The sequence below is a fragment of the Xiphophorus hellerii genome, chromosome 21 (genome assembly GCF_003331165.1).
Source record: "Xiphophorus hellerii strain 12219 chromosome 21, Xiphophorus_hellerii-4.1, whole genome shotgun sequence".
In the NCBI taxonomy this organism is placed as follows: domain Eukaryota; kingdom Metazoa; phylum Chordata; class Actinopteri; order Cyprinodontiformes; family Poeciliidae; genus Xiphophorus; species Xiphophorus hellerii.
Window position 1 is genome coordinate 12,976,119 of NC_045692.1, and position 22,526 is coordinate 12,998,644.

Here is a 22,526-nt window from a genome sequence, read left to right on the forward strand (position 1 = left end):
CTCATTTTACGGCTGATTGTACCTGCCGTATATAGGCTGCATGCATGAAGTCTTTGACCGCGACCCTCCATCCTGTTCATTATAAATAAACAGGAATACCTGATGAACCATCAGACTGTGGGAGTACGCCCAACACAAACATGGCTTCTGTTTTCTGTATTTGTGCATGAAAGGCTGCCTGTGTAAGGGCTAAGATGGTTAGCAGCAGTATGTTAATGCTCACTGATTGTCTCTGACTGTGATACAAACACATCAACACAAACCTTCTCTTTGATCTGCAATGAGATGTTTCGGATATACAGTATGTTCATTCGCACTGTGATGTCATTCCAACACAAGACTAAACAAAGTATTTTGAGTTATTCCTGCTAACTTACAAAAAAATGTGAGGTCCTGAATCTGAAACAAATAAATACAGAGTTTTTCAATGTGACAATTGTTGAAGAAGGAAAAATCAAATGGGTTAGAATCAAAGACAAACGGTTGCAGCTGATGCTACGTAATGACCTCAAGTGAGCACTTAATGTAAAAAAAAATCCACCAACTGTCAGAGCTGAAGCTGGTCTGCAGAGAAGGGATGGGCTACAGTTTTAACATATCCCTTTGGTTTTAATGTGCCAAATTACAGAAAATTTCAAGGGGGATAAGCCTTGACCAATCATCTCCAAATACCCACCATTGTACCATTGTTTTCAACAAATGATATTTTTTTTGTTTTTCTATCATCAAGACCTGTGGCAGTCGCTCAGGAAGTGGACATTCTTGGACTTCACCATTCCCCACAATTTGTACACATGCAACAAAACCTCTGAGGCAAGCTGGTTTTCATTATGGCTTCAACGTCCGTATAAACCATGATTAATGAAGCCAGGAGATGCTGTATGTCTTTAATTATTATAACTCGACTGCTGTACCAGCCCAGCACCACAGATGTATTGGAAATGTCGGCGATCTGCACCATCTCCCTGGTGGATTCTGGCAGCTTTGTCTCCTTCAGCATGGAGAAAGGTGGGAGGGAAGTGACACAATCCCCCATTACCCACCCCACTTTTTTTTTTTCTCTTTTCTCACAGTGGCACCGGAATTTTCTTTAATCAATGTACATGCATGCTTATGAATGAGTTTAGGCAGTGACAGATTGGAGAGCGGGCTCAGGATAATTACAAGCAGTGGGCTGGTGTGTGATCAGAGCATGGCATTGCATTACCTAGAGGGTTCTGTAAATAAAGCCTTCATGCAATGAATGAGGATATTGTACAGCACATTATGCTGGCTACAATGGCCCTGCCATTGTTACAATTTGGGTTTTGGCTACAGATAGCTGTTGGTGTTGTGTGACAAGAACTGCAACAGTGAAGTAAATCTAGGCTTATATGATAGATGAGGTCATTCAAAAAGAATTGACACAGGGCTCCAATTTATCCCTGGTAACTGGTTAGATGCTCCAAACAAGCTTTATATTCACTGGGGAACTCTTTCTTCTTTATTTAGATATATATTTATATATATATCTCGGCTTTTTACCGAGACCACACAAATTGGACAAAGAATTATCAAAAAACCAAATCTTACTTAAAAAGTATCTATGACTTCCTTATGAAAACATTTACAGCTCTTGATCTTTTTTTTTTTTTTTTTTTTTTTTACATATTTACAACAAACATCAACTGAGAATTTTGGGGGTGGGTATGTCATAGACTGACTCAAAGCACCATTAGTTTATAGAGTGTGTGACCAACACCAATCCTGTGGACAGATTAGAGTAGCGCATCTCCAAAACTCCTTCACAGTCTGTTGGCTATGTCTTGGTAGATTTACAGTTATTGGAATAATTTTCTGAAGTATATGTTTTTATTTAAACACAAACTGTCTACCACGACTGTGAAGACCATAAAATGAAATGTGTTTGTCTTTTAATAAAATTGTTCCCTCAATATTTTGAGCGTTCCTGGAGTCTTCATCTTACCAGATGTGTCCCTCTGCATCCAGCTTGGATGCAGAGGGACTACTTCCAGCTTGGAAGTAGAGGAAGTTGTGCCAGAAACCTTTGAATCTCTGAGGTTTACGGCTTTGTCATTCTCTGCATTTTGGGGTGATGACTCTATACTTGACCTGTCTCCAGTTTTAACTGGTGTTCGTGTTTCTGTTTTGATCACCAGTGTTCACTAACATACCGCTCTGTTTACTTTTTATGGAATACTAGGATATTATTTAGGACCATCTGGGTAAAGACGGCCGGATACATATCCACACCACTCTGTTTAAAACCAGGTTGTTCCTCCACTTTACATTTATGTACAAATCATGATGGTCTTCCACATAAATCCCGTTGAGATTTAGGGTTATGAAGTGACAAAATGTGAAAAGGTTTAGGGGGTGTGAATACTTTTACAAGGCATTTTTTCCTGTCATGTGTGTTTAGTAATACTGCGATATCGGTTTTTAAATTTAAAAAAATATGTAGAGCAGATTCTTTTTTATCTTTCACAGATCATCATCTGGGATTTACTCCCAGTTCCTGTGATTCTCACAGAGACCTCCAGTATTTTCAAAGGTGCTTTTTTCAGTGAGATCGGAGTAAGAGATTACTGGGTGCAACGCTCTCAGTGCCAGAAGTGAATTACAGCGACGGTCCGAATGCCAGAGTTCTTTCTGCTTGTTTTCTTCCAGAAAGAAAGAGGTAATGCTTTACTCAACACATTTCATCCCGATGGCTTGTGACTGCTCCCTGGCAACGCTATCCGTGGTGAGTCACAGCCAAAAGTATGTGCGGTTGGACTAAAGCAAAAGGATGACAGAAAGGAGAAGACTGCTCAGGACCTCAGCTCAGGAACACATTCATCTTCTCCCAGTAAAAGTCCTTTTGGCAGGTTTATACTGCATTAGTCCACTCAAGCCCAGCGAAGAGGGCTGCATCCATCATCTTAAATGCAAAGGAGGATGTGATTTTGATTTCTTGTGAATAAAGAACCTTCCCTGTTAGTATAAATAACCCCTTTAATCCAAAAGGTAAGCTGCTATGAATCAACGTTTTAACTGCTTTATACATTTGTGAATACAGTGGTTATAAAATAATATACACACCCAGGTTGAAATGCCAGGATTTTGTTATATGTCATTATTTCCTCCTTTAATATGAGCTATACCCCATGTAGCTCCAGTGAAAAATCTTTTGATAGAAAAACAGTCAATTAAAAACTTCAATAACATGGTTGTATATGTCTGCACATCCTACTATTGGCTATGTTTGTAACAAAGCACCACATTCAAGCTCATCTTAAATAGGACCAGTGACCATTTAAAGAACATCTGAATCTTGTAGGCTTTTCATGACATTTTCTTTGTTTCATCCCACAGGAAAAGCCTTCAGTCTGGAGAAGGGCATCAAAGAGTTTCAATGGCATACACTCTGGGACACACTGAGAATAGTTAACATCAAGTGGAGTGTGAGTACCGAGAACTAGATTTCCTTTCACATTTTGTAAAATGACTGAAGACGTCTTGGTCAGATGGGAAGAGATACAGCAACATTAAAGCCACTGTAGGAATGTGGATATCTAGAACATGCCACAACAATCTTTTGTACTCTCAATGATCAGAAGTAGAGTGTCAATATGGAGGACAAACGTTCTGAAAACGTTTAAATGTTCTAAATGTTCTCAAAACACATTTAGTGTCCCAAAAACATGTGGGGAATGCCCTGCCAAATGAATACCACTACCATTATGAAGCATGGTGGTGACAGGGCCATGCTTTAAGCTTGTTTTTCTACAGCTGAAATATTTTCACATACCAGTTGATGCTTGAGCAAAACCTTCAAATTTATGCCGGAAAGTGGATGAAGAGGAATTTCATCTGTTAGCGAAACAAGGATCCAAAGCATACATCCAAACCATAAAAAGAATAGCTTCTTGGAAAGAATTTTAGAAAAATAAGTCACAGGGCGGCTTCTGATGAGAACCAAATTAAGAGTTTTTGCAAAGAACTAAGAGTGCACTTTTGCAACCACAATATTTAAGTTTTCCATTTTGATTTTTTTCTTCCAGAACATATTAGTTTGTCTTTCCATTGAGTTGTACAGGTTATAGGTCACTATTGGGTTGGAAAATGCTTTTGAACCATTACCCTGGCTTTCTGCATGTAATAAACCAAAAGAGCTCAAGCAGGGGTCAGTACATCCACTATTGCTTCACCATAAAATAAGAGCCTGGCAGAGATTCATTTCCTCTTAAAAACAAAACTTCCTCAGTTAAATTTGTTGGGAGTTTGAATTTTATGGAGTGTTTCAGACAAAACGCAACCAACAAAGGAAAGGTTCAAGGGGTCCCTTGGCATAAACAGCTCAGAAAGCTCTGAGCTTGGCTGGATTAAAAGAAGGGAGGATGGCTGTGCTCATTTGAGAGCCCACAACCATGAGCTTTAGAGGACACAGCAGGTCCCCACTCCACACTAACTCCCCAGCATATTATTTTATCCTACGTTGGATGACAAAAAATAAATAAATCGCATCTTTCATTTTCTAGCAAGACAATATTTTGCTAGTAGTCAAAACAAAATGAGTGCTGGTTTATTATTTCTTCATTGTTCATCCGTGTCCACACCGTCTCCAAAATTCTCAGAAAGATGGAGAGAAATTTCCATCCTTTCATTTTGCAAAGATAAAAATTGCAGAAGTTTAGTGGATATTTAAAGATTAATTGAAGGTCAATGAGATGAGTGTGGTCAAAATCTAAATATGCCTAACATTTTGTTTCAGAACGAATGACTATCAATCAACTTTATTCTAATATGTGGTACAAAAACCATAGTACAAAACAGGAAATAACAGAGTGCAACATTGCTCACTGCTTTTGATTTATGCTAATAGGCATAATAGGTACAGCTGGTAACTCAAAGTCAGAAAGAAATTGGAATAACTGGATTCAATGTCGTTGCATATTCGAAAAATCCACTGTGATAATGGCGCCATCTTGTGTTGATAATATAGCACTTCAGAAAAGAACATAAACACCCCCAAGTAGTATCTGCGCTGCTGTTGCTATTTGAGAGAACAAGCCTTTGATAACACAGTCCTGTAAATAAGAACTCACGATGTAGAATAGAAAAAAAACACAAAACTTTTAAAATACAAAAAAATTCAAACTCAAACTTTTTTTAAAACATTTTGTAACATTGCAACCACATGTGTCAATTTTTTCTATTGGGATCTTATGAGAAAGGGCAACACAGTAAGAGCGCCTAACTCGGATCGTTTTCAAAATATTTTTAGTTAGAAATCTGAGCTATTTGGTGTGCATATTTAGCTCAAAATAGCTCAATTTCAATCAAGTTGGATATAGAGTATCAGTGAAGATTAATTTTTAAATATTGCCATTTTTGTAGGTCTGAAATGTGATAAAGCAATTTAAGAATGAAAGTTTTTTTTTAATTTAAACTGTTTTAATCCAGTTCTGGGTCTATGTTTAAGGCCATTGTCCCTGTTGAAGGTGATATGTCTCCTAGCTGGTCTAAGTAAAAGCTTAACTTACATAACTCTAAGAAAGCAGAATATATAAACCAACAAAACAACCTACCCAATAAGCACATAAACGAGAATACTGGGATTAAACAAAAACGCATCTCTCCCCTATCAAAACAGTCTGACCATGAGTTTACATTTTTTTAAGAGTTCAAAAGCCATTCAAGACTTCACAACAGGTGTAGGTGTAACATAACTCCTTCACTTGTTTGTGGAAAACCTCCCTATTTGCCGATATTTTCATTGAGCAAATCTAAATTTTTTTAAACGAAAATGACGATTGAAAGCTGAAATACCTAGGTGCAATGCTAGTTGGCACACTATTGGCTGGTGTTTACAAAGCAACCAAAACAGGAGCACAGTTTATGTTCTTTGGTGCTGATTGGCTGTATGCCCAGGACCGAAAACAGAAAAGACCATGGATGCTTGCTCCTGTAGTAGTACTGAGACAGTTTCTACTATGCATATTGATGCATATTAAGGTACATTAAAAAATTCAATTATAAGCCTGTTCTGAGAGGGTCTCAAGTATTCATGGATTTTAGTTATTCATGGACTGCTGGTTCCTAAAGCTGGGTTTATAGTCGAGTTGGTCTTAACTGCTGTCAAAAGTATTTTGTACCTCAGCACCGATTGCAAGTGGCACCTTTCACTCAAACTGTACAATTTGGAGGGTGAGTAGGTTCATCTGCATTGGCATCTATATAAACGCTCTATGAGGGATCATTTTCAGAGAATACTGCAGCAAAGTACACATCAAATATAAAAGCCACATCACTTGTTCAGCTTGCACTCTTAATGTGAACCTCTGAAAGCATCACTGTAACTTTGCAAATACCAGGGTCCTGCTGTATATCGGTATCTTAACACACCTTCAGTACACCCCCAAGTTAGCACTAACTTGAAATAACTTTGAAGGACCAAAGAACATGTTATGGGGAAACTGTCTGTAGATTGAGTTCGAGTGGCAATGATGGGTGGTATTCACAAGTGGTCATTTTCCACCGTGGTGAATTTCAGGAAGAGAGCTTTTAAATCCCTGCATAGAATGTTGGTTACATCTCTAAACAACTGAAAACTGACAACATTTCTGCAGACTTCTTTTGATGGAAATCATGTTGTGTGCTTATGTGTAAACTCCCCAATTCAAACCTAAAATCCTCAAACCTCAACAACTTTCAGCTGTACTCTACACCGCCTTGTGCTTGCTTTTTTTCTTTCACAACTTTTCACATATTTCTTGATTTAAGACATGGAAACTAATCTAACATTCATGCGCCACAAGTCTGAACACAACTAAAACATGAAATGTTGTAACAATAATACATGGTGGTGGCTGCACTATGATGTGGAGTGCCCTTCTTTATGATATGGTGGGAAAAACCTCAGTCAAGGTTTTATGAATGCCCTTGTCCTCTTTGTTAAAGGTGTCTTCTCCTTTTCCTGTCCATCCACCTGATCTAACTCACACTGTTTAGGGTGCAGGAAGCGATAATACGACACCAGCAAAATCAGCCCCAGCAATGAACCGCCATAGATTACGCCACTAACCACCCAGAAAAATGTAATTGTCTTCAACTCTGGCTTTAAAAAAAACATCAATAAAGGAGTTGAGAAATTTATAGCAGTCCAAAAAAAGTAATAGACGGTCATTTCCCGTTTGGTGTTTTGTCCTTTAGCGTTAAAAAAGGTAAAAACCAGAATGGCGCCAATGACGCCACGGTACAGCAGTTCAAGGACACCTGAATTGCAGAAGTCGGTTTGAAGCAGGTGGGCCCATATTGTTCCCAGCAGCCAAAGGGAAGTAAAGCCTACTGTGCTGTAGATGCTGAGGAAGAGGAGGAGGCTGTAGCTGAGAATGAGACTAGTGATGGTGAAGAGTTTGTAGAGCAGGTAGACCACTGTGGGGAGGCCTGAGGGCAATTCTCGGCTCTGGGGAAGGGATTTGCGCAGCCAGATCCGATAGTCCACCAAAGACCATGCCAGATTAAAGAAAGAGAAGACCATAGACATATCTGCAAGAAAAATGCAACTAAAAGTTATAAATCTGAAAACATTTGAAGTTAAGAAAGGACTTTGTTATCTACTCACACTGTAAGACCGACCACTCATCATGGCTTTGACGTATGTAAAGCTGTAAAAGAAGCTGAGGCGCGCTCTCCAGGAAAGTCTCGAAAAGCTTCAACATGCTCAGATCGGCAGCATCGCTAAGCAGTTTATTGTGGTGCGAGGTGCTGGTCCCCTCCTCATCATCTTCCTTCAGGCGTCCATTCGGAGACTTTTGATTGTGTGACACTTCTTGTCCCCAAATCTCTTTGTATCCTTGTTCAAGCAGGTGGTAAGACCTGGCAACAGTATCAGAATAATAAAAAACTGTCATCATATTATCTATTCAGTTTTTTCTGCAGCTGTGATGACGGTAACACGGTTGAAGAACCCACTTTCTGCAGCACTAATGAAATTTAAGTTTGCAGCCTGCAAATCTTGTATGCATGACATTAAGGCGCGTACGTACCTGAGAAGGATTCCCATCCCAAATATGTGCAGGACTAAAAACCGTCGCTTTGGTTTGCTGTCCATGACATTTTTATGCATATCTTCTAAAAACCAGGTGTAGCTGAAGATCTGGTTTACTGTCAGCCCAGTAATTATAAACAGTGCAGTCAATCCACTCCAAACATAGCGCTTTTCGTGAAAATATCTAAAAACCAGTGCAGTATCTGTGCAAATGTCCCCTAGGTACATGAATAGTCCCACAAGAGCTAAAAGCCACCGCCGCTTGGAGTACTGCTCATTTGACTGCCCCATAGTTATCACTTTAAAAAGCTGGCATTCCTGTTCCTGTTTGGTTCCAAGAACAAAGCAATCTCAGTTCCTGTTTCTGTAAGCTTTGTAGTATGCGAGTGTCACAGGTGGCTTTAAAATCTCTCTGCAAAAGACATACAAGTAAAATCGATTAAAAACACTTGCAATTTACAATGATGCAAAAACAATGATTTCCTTTATTTTAGCAAAAAAAAACAAAAAAAAAAACTGCAGATGCCTTGCAATCCTGACCAGTTTATGTTATATGTTCTTCAGCTTATGTTATATCTTCCTGTTTTTTAATCAGTCATAAAAATATTTATTATATAAGACTGACTGGCATATGGCACTTTCAATACGGATGAAAGCACAACTAATCACATAACAAACAAATTATAGCACAATGTTCAGGACTCTGTATAGTTGAATCTAAATGTTTTAGATGTTTTCCTCCTTCTGCATGCCTGATTTCAGTAGATAGCTGATTAACAGGCTTTTTCCGAACTACATTCATGTGAATCAGGCGTGTTAAAGTAGGGAAACATCCCTAAAACACGCAGCACAACTTACCTTGAGGAGTAAGTTGGATAAACAAAATACTACCTTGATCGATTGGCAGCTTTATTGAAAATCGAGGCAAAATCAGAGCTACCTAAGGATAAGATAATGAAATGTTTCCATCTATTAATTTCATATATTGTACTTTCATGATGTTACTTTTTAGAAACAAACTCATATATCTTAACTATTAATCACGAGCTACGCTGCAGTTAACACACACACAGAAAAGCAATGCTACACCCAAAATTGTTACTTCCACAATGACTAGCCGCATATAAGACATAAGAAAAACAGGAGTAAACTTACAGAGATATAATATCTATGGCAGAGAGCTCCACACAATCACAGCTGGAGATTCCACTCCCTGCATTTTTCTTTCTCCTTCCCTTGATACCTGTGGCAAGCCCCACCTCAGCAACCAGTAAACAAATCAACACTCAGAGCAGACATTTGTAATCACGTAATACATGTCATTCCTATGAAGGTGTGGTGGTTGTGTGAGTGTAGTCTTTACACTTCCCCTTCACATGTCTGTGTCCATTTAAACTTGACCAACAAGATTAGCTTAATCATTGCTCGGAGAGCAAAAGTAACTCATGAACAGTGACTGAAAGTGTGACGTAAAGTGACTCGTATTCCAAGTTATTAAAGGAAGTGAACATATTTCAGAGCAAGTCTAGTTTCCCAAAGGTGAACTCTAATAGGCTCTAAAATAAAATGCAATTCTTGAAGAACAACTGCATACAGAAACTTAAAAGCATCATGCTGCTATGCAGCTTAGATAAATTGTGGCTTTGTAACTTCCTAAAACTCAGTTTTCTTTATTTTCTTTCTAAATGCCATGACCCGGGTTGTAGTGCCTTCCAGAATGATTCAAGACTGTTTTGGTCAGATGACACCAGAATAGACTTATTGCCATACATTAAAAGCTCTGTGTAGTGGAAAACTGCAAAATACTACAGAGGACCCCGAGTACACGTCCCCCGTTATTAAAATTTGGTGGTGGCATTATCACACTGTGGGGATGCTTTTCTGTATCAGAGACAGGGAAGCTGGTCTGGGTTGATGGGAAGATGAACAGGGCAATCGTACAAGGAAACTGTCCTCAACAGAGTTGGATAGATCACCGAACCCAAACATACAGCCAGACCTCCAACAGAACAGGTGTTGTTGTCTTAGAATAGCCTAGACAAAGTCCGAAATAAAATTGAAAATCAAATCAATTCATATTTGTCCTGTAAGGACTGAGTCAGCTGTATGTGTGATAAACACATGTACTTCCACATTTGGGGCAATAAGCAGCTAGTCAGTTCACTTGTGCTTGGTCCTGGTTTTGCATTGCATTGCATTACTTCCTGTCCGCTACTCTCTGTAAGGGTTTAGAACACAGCTAGTTGTTACAGATTCAGCCAGTGGATTCCTATGTTTTATTATCCCTAGATTTCCATCAGCATTATGTCAGGATTGTACTAGAAATTCAAAAGTATATCTCTATAACATTGTCATTTTTTTTCTTTAATCTTTAAAATCTATTTCTCCTGAGGCTTATGCTAGTTTCTAAAGTTTTTGTTTGATAAATAGCTTGAAATGTGTGAGATCCTTATCATCCATTTTACTCTGTCATATCAGCATCGAAACGCCAGAGGCTATGAGGGTTTGTAAACATGACATGCTGGACTGGACTCCACTGGCTAAATAACTTCCTGGGAAGGTGTCCTTGGTATGAGAATCTCAGAAGAAGTCTATAAAAAAAATAAATGTTTTTGTTAGCTTTTGCAACAAAACTAAAAGGAAAAAAAAAAAAGAACAAAAAAAATGTGGTCGCTCAATTTTGGACGTTTGCGCTGAATAAATAAAATATATGTGTAACGTACGTGTTATATATGCGATATATAACACGTCATTTAAATAGGTGTTTATCTATGCTTGCTTGTTTTAAGTGTGGGACCTGTTGGACCAGTTTACCTTATGATGGCGTACTAAATATAGAAACCATTCATCTCTACAGCTCTCCTTCTACTCCAAACCTCTAGGAAGCGGCAGAGAGCCCCAGCTGTTTCCTCTCCTGTGCGTAAAGAGTCTCTTTGGTCAGGCGCAGCGGCTCCCTCTCTCCGTGGACCCTCCTACCAGCAGAAGAGTGACACGCCATTCAACAGCAGCCTGGCCCTGTGCATGCAGGACGCGGTGGGAGCTCAGATAGATCACGCCATCTGGTAGAGAAGAAAAGCACAGAAAATCGCATCTGCGTGACGGACAAAGGGGAAACTTTTACGAATCGCGTCGACATGGGGATCCGAAAAAAGACCAGCAAGAACCCGCCGGTGCTGAGCCACGAGTTTGTGATCCAGAACCATGCAGATATTGTTTCCTGTGTTGCTATGGTGTTCCTGCTCGGGCTGATGTTTGAGGTGAGTCCACATGTTGAGCGGGGTTGTTTTTAATTGTAGATGGCGCAGAGTTGGCGGACGAGAGAGCTGATCTCTTCCTCCCATCTGTTCTCGTAGCAACTGACATGGCTGTCTGATCAATTCCTCTCTACTTCCTCCACAAGATCGAAAGTTTTCAGTGCACAGTGGACCCGCTTCGCTCTTATTCTCGCATTTAGTGGGCTTGTCCGTACATCTAAATGGTGTTTTATAGATATTGGGGCTTTCCTGGGAGTAGACCTCACTTTAACATTTGTCTGCTTCCCGTCTTGAAATCAATATTTCAAAACACTTGTCTTCAGGCCCGCTTTTTTCATCGTGTGTTTGTCGGAGTAAAACCTAAATAAAACATAAATAAAATATATGCGAGCTGCTTACTTGAAAATAAGACGTTGCACATTTGAAACGCAGCGTCCAGCTCCGCGGTTTGAAGATTTTGCAACAGCCCCGTTGTGCTTAGTTTGTGCGTAGAAGTGTTACGTGGCATTCGCACAGCGGTCGAGAGGGTTGTCATCCCCCGCTCGTACCAAAACAGAAAGTTGTCCTTTCGAGCAGAAATGTGCCTCAAAAGAGACGGGGATCAAACCACCGTCCACTATGGCCTATGTGTTGTCTTCAGGTCCACTTTATAACACATGTTTATTTAAATCTATCGCGGTTTCATCCTCAGAAGGGAGCGATGCCGCTTCTGTACGTGTTTAAAGCAACTTCCGGTATTTAGTTCTTCAAAATAAAGTTTGTGACCTTCAGCAGTCGTTGAAAGGTGTTTTACTGTCGCTCACCCATTGTGGAAGTTGTTTGAATTGTATCCCCCGTTTACTTTTAGTTAACAGTGATGCTAATATGAATCAATATTAACGGTAAATAATTTTTCGCTCAAGCTGCTCTTTTATTTTGAAGATTACCTTTTAAAATGGTACATTTTCACTTTTATGCCTTACTCTCAAAAATGAAGTATAGAATTTAACAATAAAAACCAATTCATGTAAACAATACAACTCATAAATAAAGCAGCTACAGATGCGTTTCAGCATATTAGCATATCTTAGAAAAGTGCATTAATTTTGGTCATTTTAATCAAGAACTGAAACAAAAATATTATGTAAATTTATAACAAATGGAGCTATATGTTAAATACTTATGCTTTTTACTTTTGGTTATGAAAACCGAAAAATCTGTTTCTCAGAACCTTTTACTATCAAATAATACAAACAAAAACTTTTGGTAATGCTTGGCTTGCACAAACATGGGGAAAACTTGTCACGTTCAGCAGACAGATAGTCAACCTTCTACACAAGGAGAATAAGCCACTAAAAGTCATATGATGATGGAAAGTTTAGTGGAAGGAAAAGAAGAGTAAAGAGACACAAAATTCAAGTTGACGTTTCCAGAGTCTTATCATCATTTGGTGTTGGTCCTCTCGTCTGCCCAGGACAACGTCAGTCATCTGTCCACCAGAAAAGTTTAGGGCAGAAGTTTCAATTCTTGAAATGAATTAATTTTAAAAAATGAACCTTTCAACAGTGTTATAATTTTCTTCACATACATCTTCACAACTGCATATGAACATATATATCAAGTTCCTCAGTGAAGCATGAAAAGAAGTACCATTACGTGAGTCCAACATTTGACTTGCATTTTTCCCAGCATGCAAATTCAAAACGCATCCTGGACATGAACTGAAATTTTTTCAGTGTCGGCTTTGCTGCAATTACACGAGTGATCATAATGCAAAAACGGCTTTTGAAAGGGGGCTACTATAAAATGTAGGTCCAGGTTACTTATTGGTCTGCATTTACAACAACGCTGCTTCTGAACATCATCGCATGAATCATTTCTAATTATATGCCCCAAATATTTTTACTTTACCGTCACATCTAGCACTTCGTAGGTCTGCTAAATAAAGTTCATTCTCAGTTGCTGTTCTCATAACCACACTCTTTAGGGTTTGACAGCTTGTTCTGGTCACTGTAATTTACAGCTTGGCTCTTCTCCACATCAGTTTTTAGACAATACTTTTTTTTCACATGTTTTATATTTTTTTATTGTTAAAAAAGTGTTTTTTTAACAATAAAAAAAAATCATTTGCTCCTCGAGCCTTATGTTGTTAATACATATTATTCATCTCTTTCTAAATCCACAGGTCACCTCAAAGTTTGCAGTATTATTCATTACTGTCCAGTACAATGTGACCATATCAACAAATGGTAAGTGATATGTATACATAAACCGATACTGGTTGGTAACATGTTGCATTTTTTGTTTTAAGTCTATAAAAGCAAAATTGTCTTTGTGTTTTCTTTCTGGAAGATTTGGATTCCAGAGCAGTGCCTGCTCCGGTGGCCTTAAACGAACTCATTTTAAAGCTTTCTCTTTTTTTACATTTTTTAATTCTCTCTTCCATTTAGAGCTAAATTTAGTCTGCCTGATTTATAAGTTCTCTAGTGGCAAGGTTGTGCCGGACGAATTCGGGGCTGAGGAGCAAAATAGGCCTCGCACACAATTCCGTCTCCTGATGCTTTCAAGGTTAACATTTTCTTTGCCAGCTTTGTAGACTGTTGAGAGAAACCAGTTTCAGGAAGACAAGAGTTTTATCTAGGATCTCTCTACTGACCTCCCTCTGTTACTTATTTACCACTCATATCTCATTAGATTAATCTTTACTCGGATATCTCAAAAGGCCATTGTTTTTTTGTTGGGTTTTTTTTTGTTTTTTGGGGGAGGAGGGTTTTGTCACTTCTACCTCGCAAACATGTTAAGTGGTTTCATGAAAGAGAGACTCTGACTTTTCCCCCATCAGCTGAGAGGTATTTGCATCTGCACCAGTGGTAGGTAATTTTCTATATGGTGAAATTTTGCACAGTCAAGACTCTGTAATCTTAATGGCGCCCTTCGGGATTCAGGGTAATTAAAATTGTGACTCTCCACCCAAGGTGAATTAAGTATGGGGCCAATCCTTTGACCACACGTCTCAGTACTTAGGATTGGGACTTAAATGTATGTTGCAAAAAAAAAAACCTTTGAACGTTTTTGTGTGTGGTCATATGACAACCACAAACCTCAATGTGCTTTGCTGGAATTCCATGTAATGTCTCAACACAAAGTAGTGCAAGGTTATGAAAGTGGAACAAAAAAGTTCCTTAAATTTCAAGATGAAAAATAAACAAAACAACAAAAAAAACATCTAGTTTGGCCTAAATTAATGATGAGCCGGTGCGAATCAATACTTACAGCTGCTATTTTTGTAGAGTAAGTGCCTATTAGATGTAGCTCAAGGTCAGTCTGATTTGATAAAGATACTCAGTTTGCAAATTCTCAATTGTTTTTAGATCTAGACTTTGACTAGGCCGTTTTTGCACACAAAAATACTCTATTCAGTGATAGCTCTGGGTTTGTGTTTAGAGTTGTTGTGCTGCCAGATGGTGAACCTCTGTCTCAGTCTGGAATGTTTTGCAGCCTTCTACAGGGTGACTTTCAGGATTGGCCTGTATTTAGCTTCATCCATTTTCCCATCATCTCTGACCAGATTCACACGCACAAAAGTTTTTTTGAGTGTGTATTTGTCTCGCATAAGATCCTAATAAAAAAAGCATTGCGGATTCTGGTTGTGACGTAATAAAATGAAAGAATACTCATGCAGGAGTCTATATATATATAATGTGAATGAGTGACTTTGGCTGACTAAAGCATGAGTTTGAAATTGTGGTCGTGGCGTTGACTCTGAATGACTGGTTTGTCTCTCAGAGGGCCCAGAGGAGACGGCAGTGAACCACTTCCACCATGGCATCAAGGACCTGGCAACCGTTTTCTTCTACATGCTGGTGGCCATCATCATGCATGCAATCATCCAGGAGTACGTGCTGGACGTAAGTGAGAAATTATGGGAGTGTCTTTTTTTTTCTTCTTCTTTTTTTAAACCTCTGAACTGTTTCACTTTAGGCCATTTCTCATCTTGTTTTTTTTATTGTGTCTCTGCAGAAATTCAACCGGAAAAAGCACTTCTCCAAAACCAAGCACAGCAAGTTCAATGAGTCAGGCCAGCTCAGCGCCTTCTACTTGTTCTCCTTCGCTTGGGGCACGAACATCCTTCTATCTGTGAGCCCACCCTTTGACTGGTTTTGTTTTTTGTTTGCTTGTGGTTCAGACTGAACATTGTATGTAAAAGCTTTGTGCTCTTAGGAAAACTTCCTGTCCAATCCCGTCACCCTGTGGGAGGGTTATCCTCATACGCTGATGCCGTAAGTTGCCATATTTAGCGACGAGACTCGAACGAAAAGCAAGAAGAGCGTGTGTTGTTTTAAAGCATCTCGCTCTCTTTCAGATTCCAGATGAAATTCTTCTACATTTGCCAGATGGGCTACTGGCTACACGCTCTCCCAGAGCTGTATTTCCAAAAGGCAAAGAAAGTAAGTGTTGCTGTTTGGACCCTGCAGCTTTTTCCTGTTTGGCTTCCTGGGCCTTGTGGTATTGTTTTGAAGAATTATCCTCTTCATGCTGAAATGAATGAGCCAATCCCACACTGGTGTAAATATTTTGACCTCACTCCGCCTCCTCCTCTCTGTGTTTACTGTTCAGGAGGATATCCCACGGCAGCTCGTGTACATCTTCCTGTACCTGGTCCACATTGCTGGCGCCTACATTCTGAAGTAAGCGCTGCCGCTGAAGGGAAAAGTCAGAGCTTAGGCTGAAATTGGTCATATTTCTCTGCTTCTAAAACCTTCTCGTTGTGTCTTTCAGTTTGAACCGGCTGGGTTTGGTCCTGCTGGTGTTGCATTATTTTGTCGAGCTTCTGTTCCATGTCTCCCGTCTCGTCTACTTCAGCAACGAGAACAGACAAATGGGGTGAGTTCTGGATTTTCTAATCAATGGATTCGGATGGAAAAAATGTTTGTGAGCTTAAAAAAAATATTCAACTTTTTTCTTTGTCATAGATTCACCATCTGGGCTGTCTTGTTTGTGATTGGACGGCTGCTTACTTTGTCCCTGTCGGTCCTCACCGTGGGCTTCGGCCTCTCCACCGCCGAAAACCAAGGCTTTGATTTGGCTGCAGGAAACTTCAACATTTTCTTTGTGCGGTAAGTACGTCCGATGATACAAAAGAAAAAATATGTTTTTAAATACGCTGTTGATAAACAAGCATTGTATTCTTGCGCCCTCATATTTAGTCAGATTTTTTTTCCCTAATTTAGGTCAGGTAGCATTACCGAAATTACTTCTGTTAGCTAAATGACAGACAAAAAAAAAAAAAAAGAGATGATGAATAATAAATGTTCTTTCCACTTTGAGAACTGATTGTTACTCTAATCTACTAGGATGACCGTCCTGTCAGCCATCTGCTTTACGCAGGCCTTCATGATGTGGAAGTTTATCAACTTCCAGCTGCGGCGATGGAGAGAGCATGCCGAGGCTCAGACATTGAAAAAGAAACAGGCTCCTGCTAAGAGCAAGTCGAAAAAAGACAAAGGTGGGAGGGCAAGAAACACCCAACTACAAATAAACTGTGAGAATAAAAGTGCAAAAACGTTTTTAGCTAACTCCCTTATTTTTCTTTTTCTTATTTTTTTTTTTTTTTTTTTACAGCTAACGGAGTAAACGGCGTGAGCTCTCATGGAGCCGATTCACCGAGATCAAGAAAAGAGAAGTCCTCATAAGACATAAAGAGGAGAAGAAAAGTAAACATTCCTGCCAGCCTTCCTCATCCCGCGTATCTCAAAGAGCCGTCTCTCCCAGGGTCTTCTCGGCTATGTCCAGCTGGCTGATTCAACGGCTCCTTGACCCCCCAGACCCCATGTGTGGATTCACCTTCCTGCACAGGACCGACCTCCCAGCTGGAATTCCCAGGGCCACTCAGATTTGCTTTTGCTGCCGATCGTCCAGCTCACTTTCAGCTCCAAATCTTCCTTCTGTGGTATTAATGAAAAACCAACAAATAAACTGAGGGAAAAGACCTTATTTAAGAAGTGCCTATTGATGTGGATTGTTTTCTTTTTTGTTGTTGTTTTTTTTTGGGGGGGGGGGGGGGGGTGATTTTTTGTACTGATTGTAATTGTACCAAATCAGGAATGATCACTTTATTTCTTTTTTTCACTTCAGGTCATTTAGTGCTTTATTGAAATGACGTGTATTCCTTTTCTTTCACCTCCATATCTTGTATTTATATTCCAACCAGCTCATCCTGATGCTGTCCTTCTCTTGGATGAATTCCATTTTAAATTTCTCCTGCATTCCCAAGATTGGAGGTTGTATAAAGTCCTGTTATCTCCAGCCTTCGCCCAGATCACACTTTAGTCTTTTTTTCTTTTTTCCAACCACATCAGACATAAACACACACCTGTAGATAGAAAGGAAACCATTCAATAAGCTTGGAATGAGAGGATATAAAAGCAAGCAAATGAAACGAGTACATTTATGGTTCAGTATTGTGTGGAACTGCCAGCCAAAAAAAAAACAAAAAAAATGGTAAACGAATGTAGCATTTGATTATTGGAGTAGGTAAAAAGCTTTGTAATTACAACATGTTTATCACAAGCTTCTATAAAAGTTGCCACATTTGTAATCATACTGTTTTAGACACATTGTGCTTTTAGGTTTTAATTCTGTAGCATCAACGAAGATACAAATCAGGAAAAAAAAAAAAAGAAAAACGTTCTTGTGATTTGTCAAACCTCTCTTAATGTTAAGGTGGAATGTTCTTAATGTGTTTCTTCCATTATGGATTAACTTACCTGTAGAAATATATATATATGTACATATATATATATTTTTTGAGGTAAACCTTTGCTCCTTCCCTGCCATCCCTACTGAGAATTGACTGTGCCAAAAGAGCCTGGCTGACTAACTGCTGACCATATGCCTTTTACTTACACACCACAAAGCATTATAGGCCAGTCAGCTGTACTTTCAAGACTTTGTTACCTAAGTAACACAAATGTATTCTAAAGAATGAATTCTTAATTTTAGGCATACCGTTTAGTGAAATACAATAAACTTCAGCAGTGTTTGATTCTCTCTACTTGCCCTGGGGGTTTATCCTGTAAAAAAATAAAATGATCTTGTTAAAACGGAAGCATTCTGGATTATTTTTGCTTCGTGTATCAAAGTCCAATCAAGATCTAGTGATGATCTAGAGTAGCTCAGAATATATATCAGTTGTATCCAACATCAGTATCCAGATCACTGATTTTGCTATGGTAGAAATAATTCTGCGCAGCATATAATTTAATAGCAGGTGTAGTAGAGTAACAGAAAACCAGCAGATCCAATAGTCACATGCTGATTCTATATAATTGAATCGTGAGTTGAAAGGGCTTCTATAAAAGTGTTAGTACTGTGGAGTGGAGTTCAAATCAGTGAGGTTTTTCACTCGGTGTAAAGTGGATAGCTCTTACTTCAAGACGGAGGCAGCAAACGTATATGTCACTGGCCTTACTAAAAGGCATATAGCAGCCTGCCTGCAATGAAGAATGGTGGTGGTAGCATCATGCTATGGGGATATTTTTCAGCAGCAGGACAGCAAGGAAAGATGAATGCAGCAACATACAGAGACATCCTGGATGAAAACCTGCTCCAGGGCACTCTTGACCTAAGACTGGAGCAACAGTTCATTTTCCAGCCAGACAACACGACGACCAAGATTGTAGTGGCTTTAGAACCTCTCTGTGAATGTACCGGAGAGGTCAAACCAGAGTCCAGACTTGAATCTTAACTGAACATTTCTGGAAAGTTCTGAAGATGGCTGCACAGACATCTCCCATCCAACCTGTTTGAACTTGAGAAGTGCTGCAAATAAGGATGGATGAAAATCCATAAAGATGGGTGTGCTAAGGTTGTGGCAAAAGGACTAAAGGTGCAAATTGCTGCTAAAGGTGGATCAACAAAGTGAAAAGCAAAGGCTGTGAATATTAATGCAAATGTGATTTCTTGTTGTTTTTTGTTTGTTTTTAATAAATTTGCAAAAATCTCAAAACGTTTTTGAACATAGTTATAATGGGGTGTTTGTGTATAGAATTTAGAGAAAAGAGTTTAATGTAATACAATTTGAAAAAGTGACCTAGTGAGCCGTCTAAGTTGTACCACGTCCGTCACTCACCCAATGACTGCTGGAGATAGACGTCACAGACCCAGCAATAATCCATAAGCATGCCCAATGATGGATAAAACACAATGACTAAAATAATGGGAAATGGCATTATTTTAAAATAATGGGAAATGCCACAGGATCTTGTGTACTGGGGAAAGTAATATTCTTGTTTCAGCCAGACAAAGTGAAAAACCAACTCAGTATACCGTGAAGCATTGTGGTTGAGAAATGCCATGTTTCTCAGTCAGATGGGATACATGAAAATGCTTGAAGAGCATTCATGTTGATTTGTGCGGAGGAGAAAGTGGCTTGGAAATCCATGTTTCAATAATCTCAAATGCGTCAGTGTACGAGAAACCTCTTGGTTCCAGACCAACAAAATTAAAGTTTATGGGGTGGCCAGTCCATTCCACAGCCCTCAGTGCAATTGAAAACTTGTGGTGTAACATTAAAAATGCTCTTTCTGAGGAAAAACCAAAAATAAATAAATAAAAGAAAATCAGGGGTATTGTAAAATGTAAGATAGAGATTATGCAGTGAATTATAAAGTACTAGGAATTTTCCACTGGTTTTTATATAATAAAGAGGAAATAATGTGATGACTATTATTATTGCTATCATCGTCATCTTAGAATGAAGTCTTCAAGGGACATCATTCTAGGCCACAGATCCATATTTGAGTAAATTAACTTATTTATCAGTTTCCTGTCTAATCCTAATTCCCAGTGTTGTATAGTAATGAAGTAAAACCACTTCACTACTTTACTTAAGTATATTTTGGAGTACTTCATACTTTCCTCGTGTATGAACATTTTGGATGACTTTCACTTTTACTTCACTACATTTCCGAACTTAATTGCATACTTTTACTCCGATACATTTTCAATGTGTGGTTTAGTTACTCGTTACAAAAAAGAGAGCGAGAGAGAGAAACGCAAGTGTTTTGACCCCACCTACTGATTGACTGCAACAAAGTCGGTAGCCTTACTTGCCTGGGCTTGTTCATCACCACCAATAGGATACACCTGTTTCGCTTCTCCCATTAAACACAAAGCAAGTCTCGCAATCAGCAGCAGCCACATGGAGGAGGAGACGGAGACCACAACGACTGCTGGTGGCTCCAGGGGGACCACCAGCTGGTGATGAGAGCCCATGGCCTTATTTAAACACAATATACTCTTTCGTGGGTGTTAAAGATTTGTCGTAGCGCATGCAGTGTATGTTATTCCTGCCCGAAGATGTGGAAATTCTATCTTACAAAAACTCCCCGTCCAACTTGAAGAAACACATCGAGGTAACTTCTTATGAAATGGTTATAATCCTCCTGTGTCAGTAACTATAGCTTGGTCACTAGGCACTATTGTGAAATCTTGAGCATAACGTTACCTGTATAAATGAACTTTGTTTGGCATTGTTTCAGTTCCACACGTGGTGTATTTAGCTTAGGCCTAATGTTGACTGTAGCAGGCTACCTAGACTCCTCTGTTCAAGGGGGGGCGGAAGCCATAGCGATAGCAATTTAGACTAAATTGGAAAGGCATGCAAGTTCAAAACCATTAACATGTGCTACTTTTTAAAACTGGAACAATCTATTAGCGGGTTTAATTTTGCCTGCACTTGATTGTGTACATTATTTTAAGTGTTTTTGACAAGTTTACCAAAATATAAAAAATGTCATTCAAACTGCATTTGCCTTGTTTTACTTATACTTTTCAATACATTACTTGAGTACATCCATTTTTACAGCAATTTCCATACTTAAGTACAAGACGTTTCAGATACTTTAAGACTTTAACTCAAGTAACATTTCAGTCAGTGACTTGGACTTTTACCAAAGTCATATTTTGGAGAGGTACCTATACTTTTACTTGACTCTGAGATTTCAGTACTTTATACAACACTGCCTAATTCCCACTCAAATATTTTTCAACCGCACACAATGAGGACATGACCTTAGCACTGATTGATTTAAACTGGAAACAGACCACTAGGCGGTGCTGTTGCACAAAATTTGGCTCAGAAAACCCCTGCTCGTTTGTTTGGTCAATAGATATTTGGTCAAGACAGTAAATCAAAATAGCCATATATATATATATAAGTACACGGTTATTAAGAATCGGTAGGCTTTGTAAAGAACATGTTCAATAGAGAACTTTTTGTCGGTTTATAGAACTGTCAACCAAAATTTCACTACAACTTAGTTCGGCAACTGTTAATTATTAACAGGAGAAATGCAACATTTTAGTGATTTAATTAAAATGAGCTAAAACATCAATGTTGAGCGTTGCAGTTTGATGCAGCTCTTGCAACGCCAATTTTACGACATCGCATAAATGTTAATGATCTTAAAATTTACAACTACTTTGGTGAGCCTGAGCGAAATAGTTGCAATCTTCTTCAAACAATGAGGTTTTTTATTCTAGAAGAACCACAGTCAAGGGTGGGGGTGTTATGCTTAGTATATCCTTGCAACCACAACATCCATTAAAAAAAACACACACATTGTTGATATTGTACAGTGGTGACTACAAGAAACTGTCGGCAGATTAAATGTCGTCAGAGTGATGCTGATTAATCAAACAGCAAGTACCGTAATCCTAACAGGTAAAGAGCCTCGGGACTGCACAGGAGCCCCCACCCCCGGCGGTAACTGAGTCGATTTGTGTTCGGAGCCCCGTGATGTGGTTTCGTGTGTGTGTGGGGGAGGATAGCAGCAGCAGCAGCAGCTACCAGCCAGATAAACACTCAGCATTGGTTTGCAGAGCAGGAGTAACATGGCGGCACAGTTAGCCAGCAGAAATGTTGTTTCGCTACCGCGAAGGTCAGAGCTGGCTGGGATAAACAGGATTTAACAGTGAGGACTCGGCGGAAAGTTTCAAATCGTAAGTAGCCACACGCCTCTATGCTTCTGGCAGAGAACAGACGGCTTGTTTCCGTTGTGAAATCCACGATTCGGAGCGAGAGGTCTCCAATCTCGGTCGTGTGTCTGTCTGACAGAGGCTCTCTCGCTTTGGCGTTAGCCTGTTAGCAAGTGCTAGCTTCTTGGCTAGGCTCCCTGCTTGTGGCAGTTGTGTTTTCTGCAGCAAACTAAACTAAGCCGTGAGCTCGCAAAAAGATATTTGCATTTTTCATATGC

At 39.3% G+C, this 22,526-nt stretch overlaps 3 protein-coding genes across 11 annotated transcripts in view; 2 read left to right on the forward strand and 1 right to left on the reverse strand.

Moving 5' to 3' along the window:
- Positions 1-4,759: 4,759 nt before the first annotated feature.
- On the reverse strand, positions 4,760-10,710 carry xkr9 (XK, Kell blood group complex subunit-related family, member 9). Of its 4 annotated transcripts, XM_032551366.1 has the most exons (5): positions 9,191-10,710; positions 8,894-8,975; positions 8,034-8,447; positions 7,610-7,863; positions 4,760-7,533 (listed from the first exon to the last, which is right to left on the reverse strand). In XM_032551366.1, the coding sequence occupies exons 3-5, from the start codon at positions 8,324-8,326 to the stop codon at positions 6,908-6,910; spliced, it is 1,173 nt and encodes a 390-aa protein (XP_032407257.1). In that variant the 5' UTR covers positions 8,327-8,447; positions 8,894-8,975; positions 9,191-10,710; the 3' UTR covers positions 4,760-6,907. The 4 variants fall into 4 exon arrangements, with proteins under 4 accessions (XP_032407257.1, XP_032407254.1, XP_032407256.1 ...); XM_032551363.1 differs by lacking the exon at positions 8,894-8,975; XM_032551365.1 differs by having other exon boundaries at positions 8,894-10,710.
- Positions 10,711-11,021: 311 nt separating this feature from the next.
- On the forward strand, positions 11,022-17,765 carry tram1 (translocation associated membrane protein 1). 2 transcript variants are annotated; one of them, XM_032551367.1, is made up of 11 exons: positions 11,022-11,292; positions 13,454-13,517; positions 15,055-15,176; positions 15,289-15,405; positions 15,490-15,548; positions 15,632-15,716; positions 15,886-15,956; positions 16,048-16,152; positions 16,242-16,385; positions 16,623-16,810; positions 16,891-17,765. In XM_032551367.1, exons 1-11 carry the CDS (start codon positions 11,170-11,172, stop codon positions 16,959-16,961), a joined length of 1,149 nt encoding a protein of 382 aa, XP_032407258.1. In that variant the 5' UTR covers positions 11,022-11,169; the 3' UTR covers positions 16,962-17,765. The 2 variants fall into 2 exon arrangements, with proteins under 2 accessions (XP_032407258.1, XP_032407259.1); XM_032551368.1 differs by having other exon boundaries at positions 16,623-16,774; positions 16,891-17,762.
- A 4,187-nt stretch (positions 17,766-21,952) lies between these two features.
- The window catches only part of ncoa2 (nuclear receptor coactivator 2), a 74,537-nt gene continuing 73,963 nt past the window's right edge, over positions 21,953-22,526 (forward strand). For 3 of the 5 annotated variants that reach the window (XM_032551230.1, XM_032551229.1, XM_032551233.1), the window contains exon 1: positions 21,954-22,272. The gene's annotated coding sequence lies outside the window, so the exon portion shown is untranslated. Of the gene's footprint in view, positions 22,273-22,526 lie in introns of all 5 variants that reach the window. The other 2 variants (XM_032551231.1, XM_032551232.1) reach the window with 2 other exon arrangements.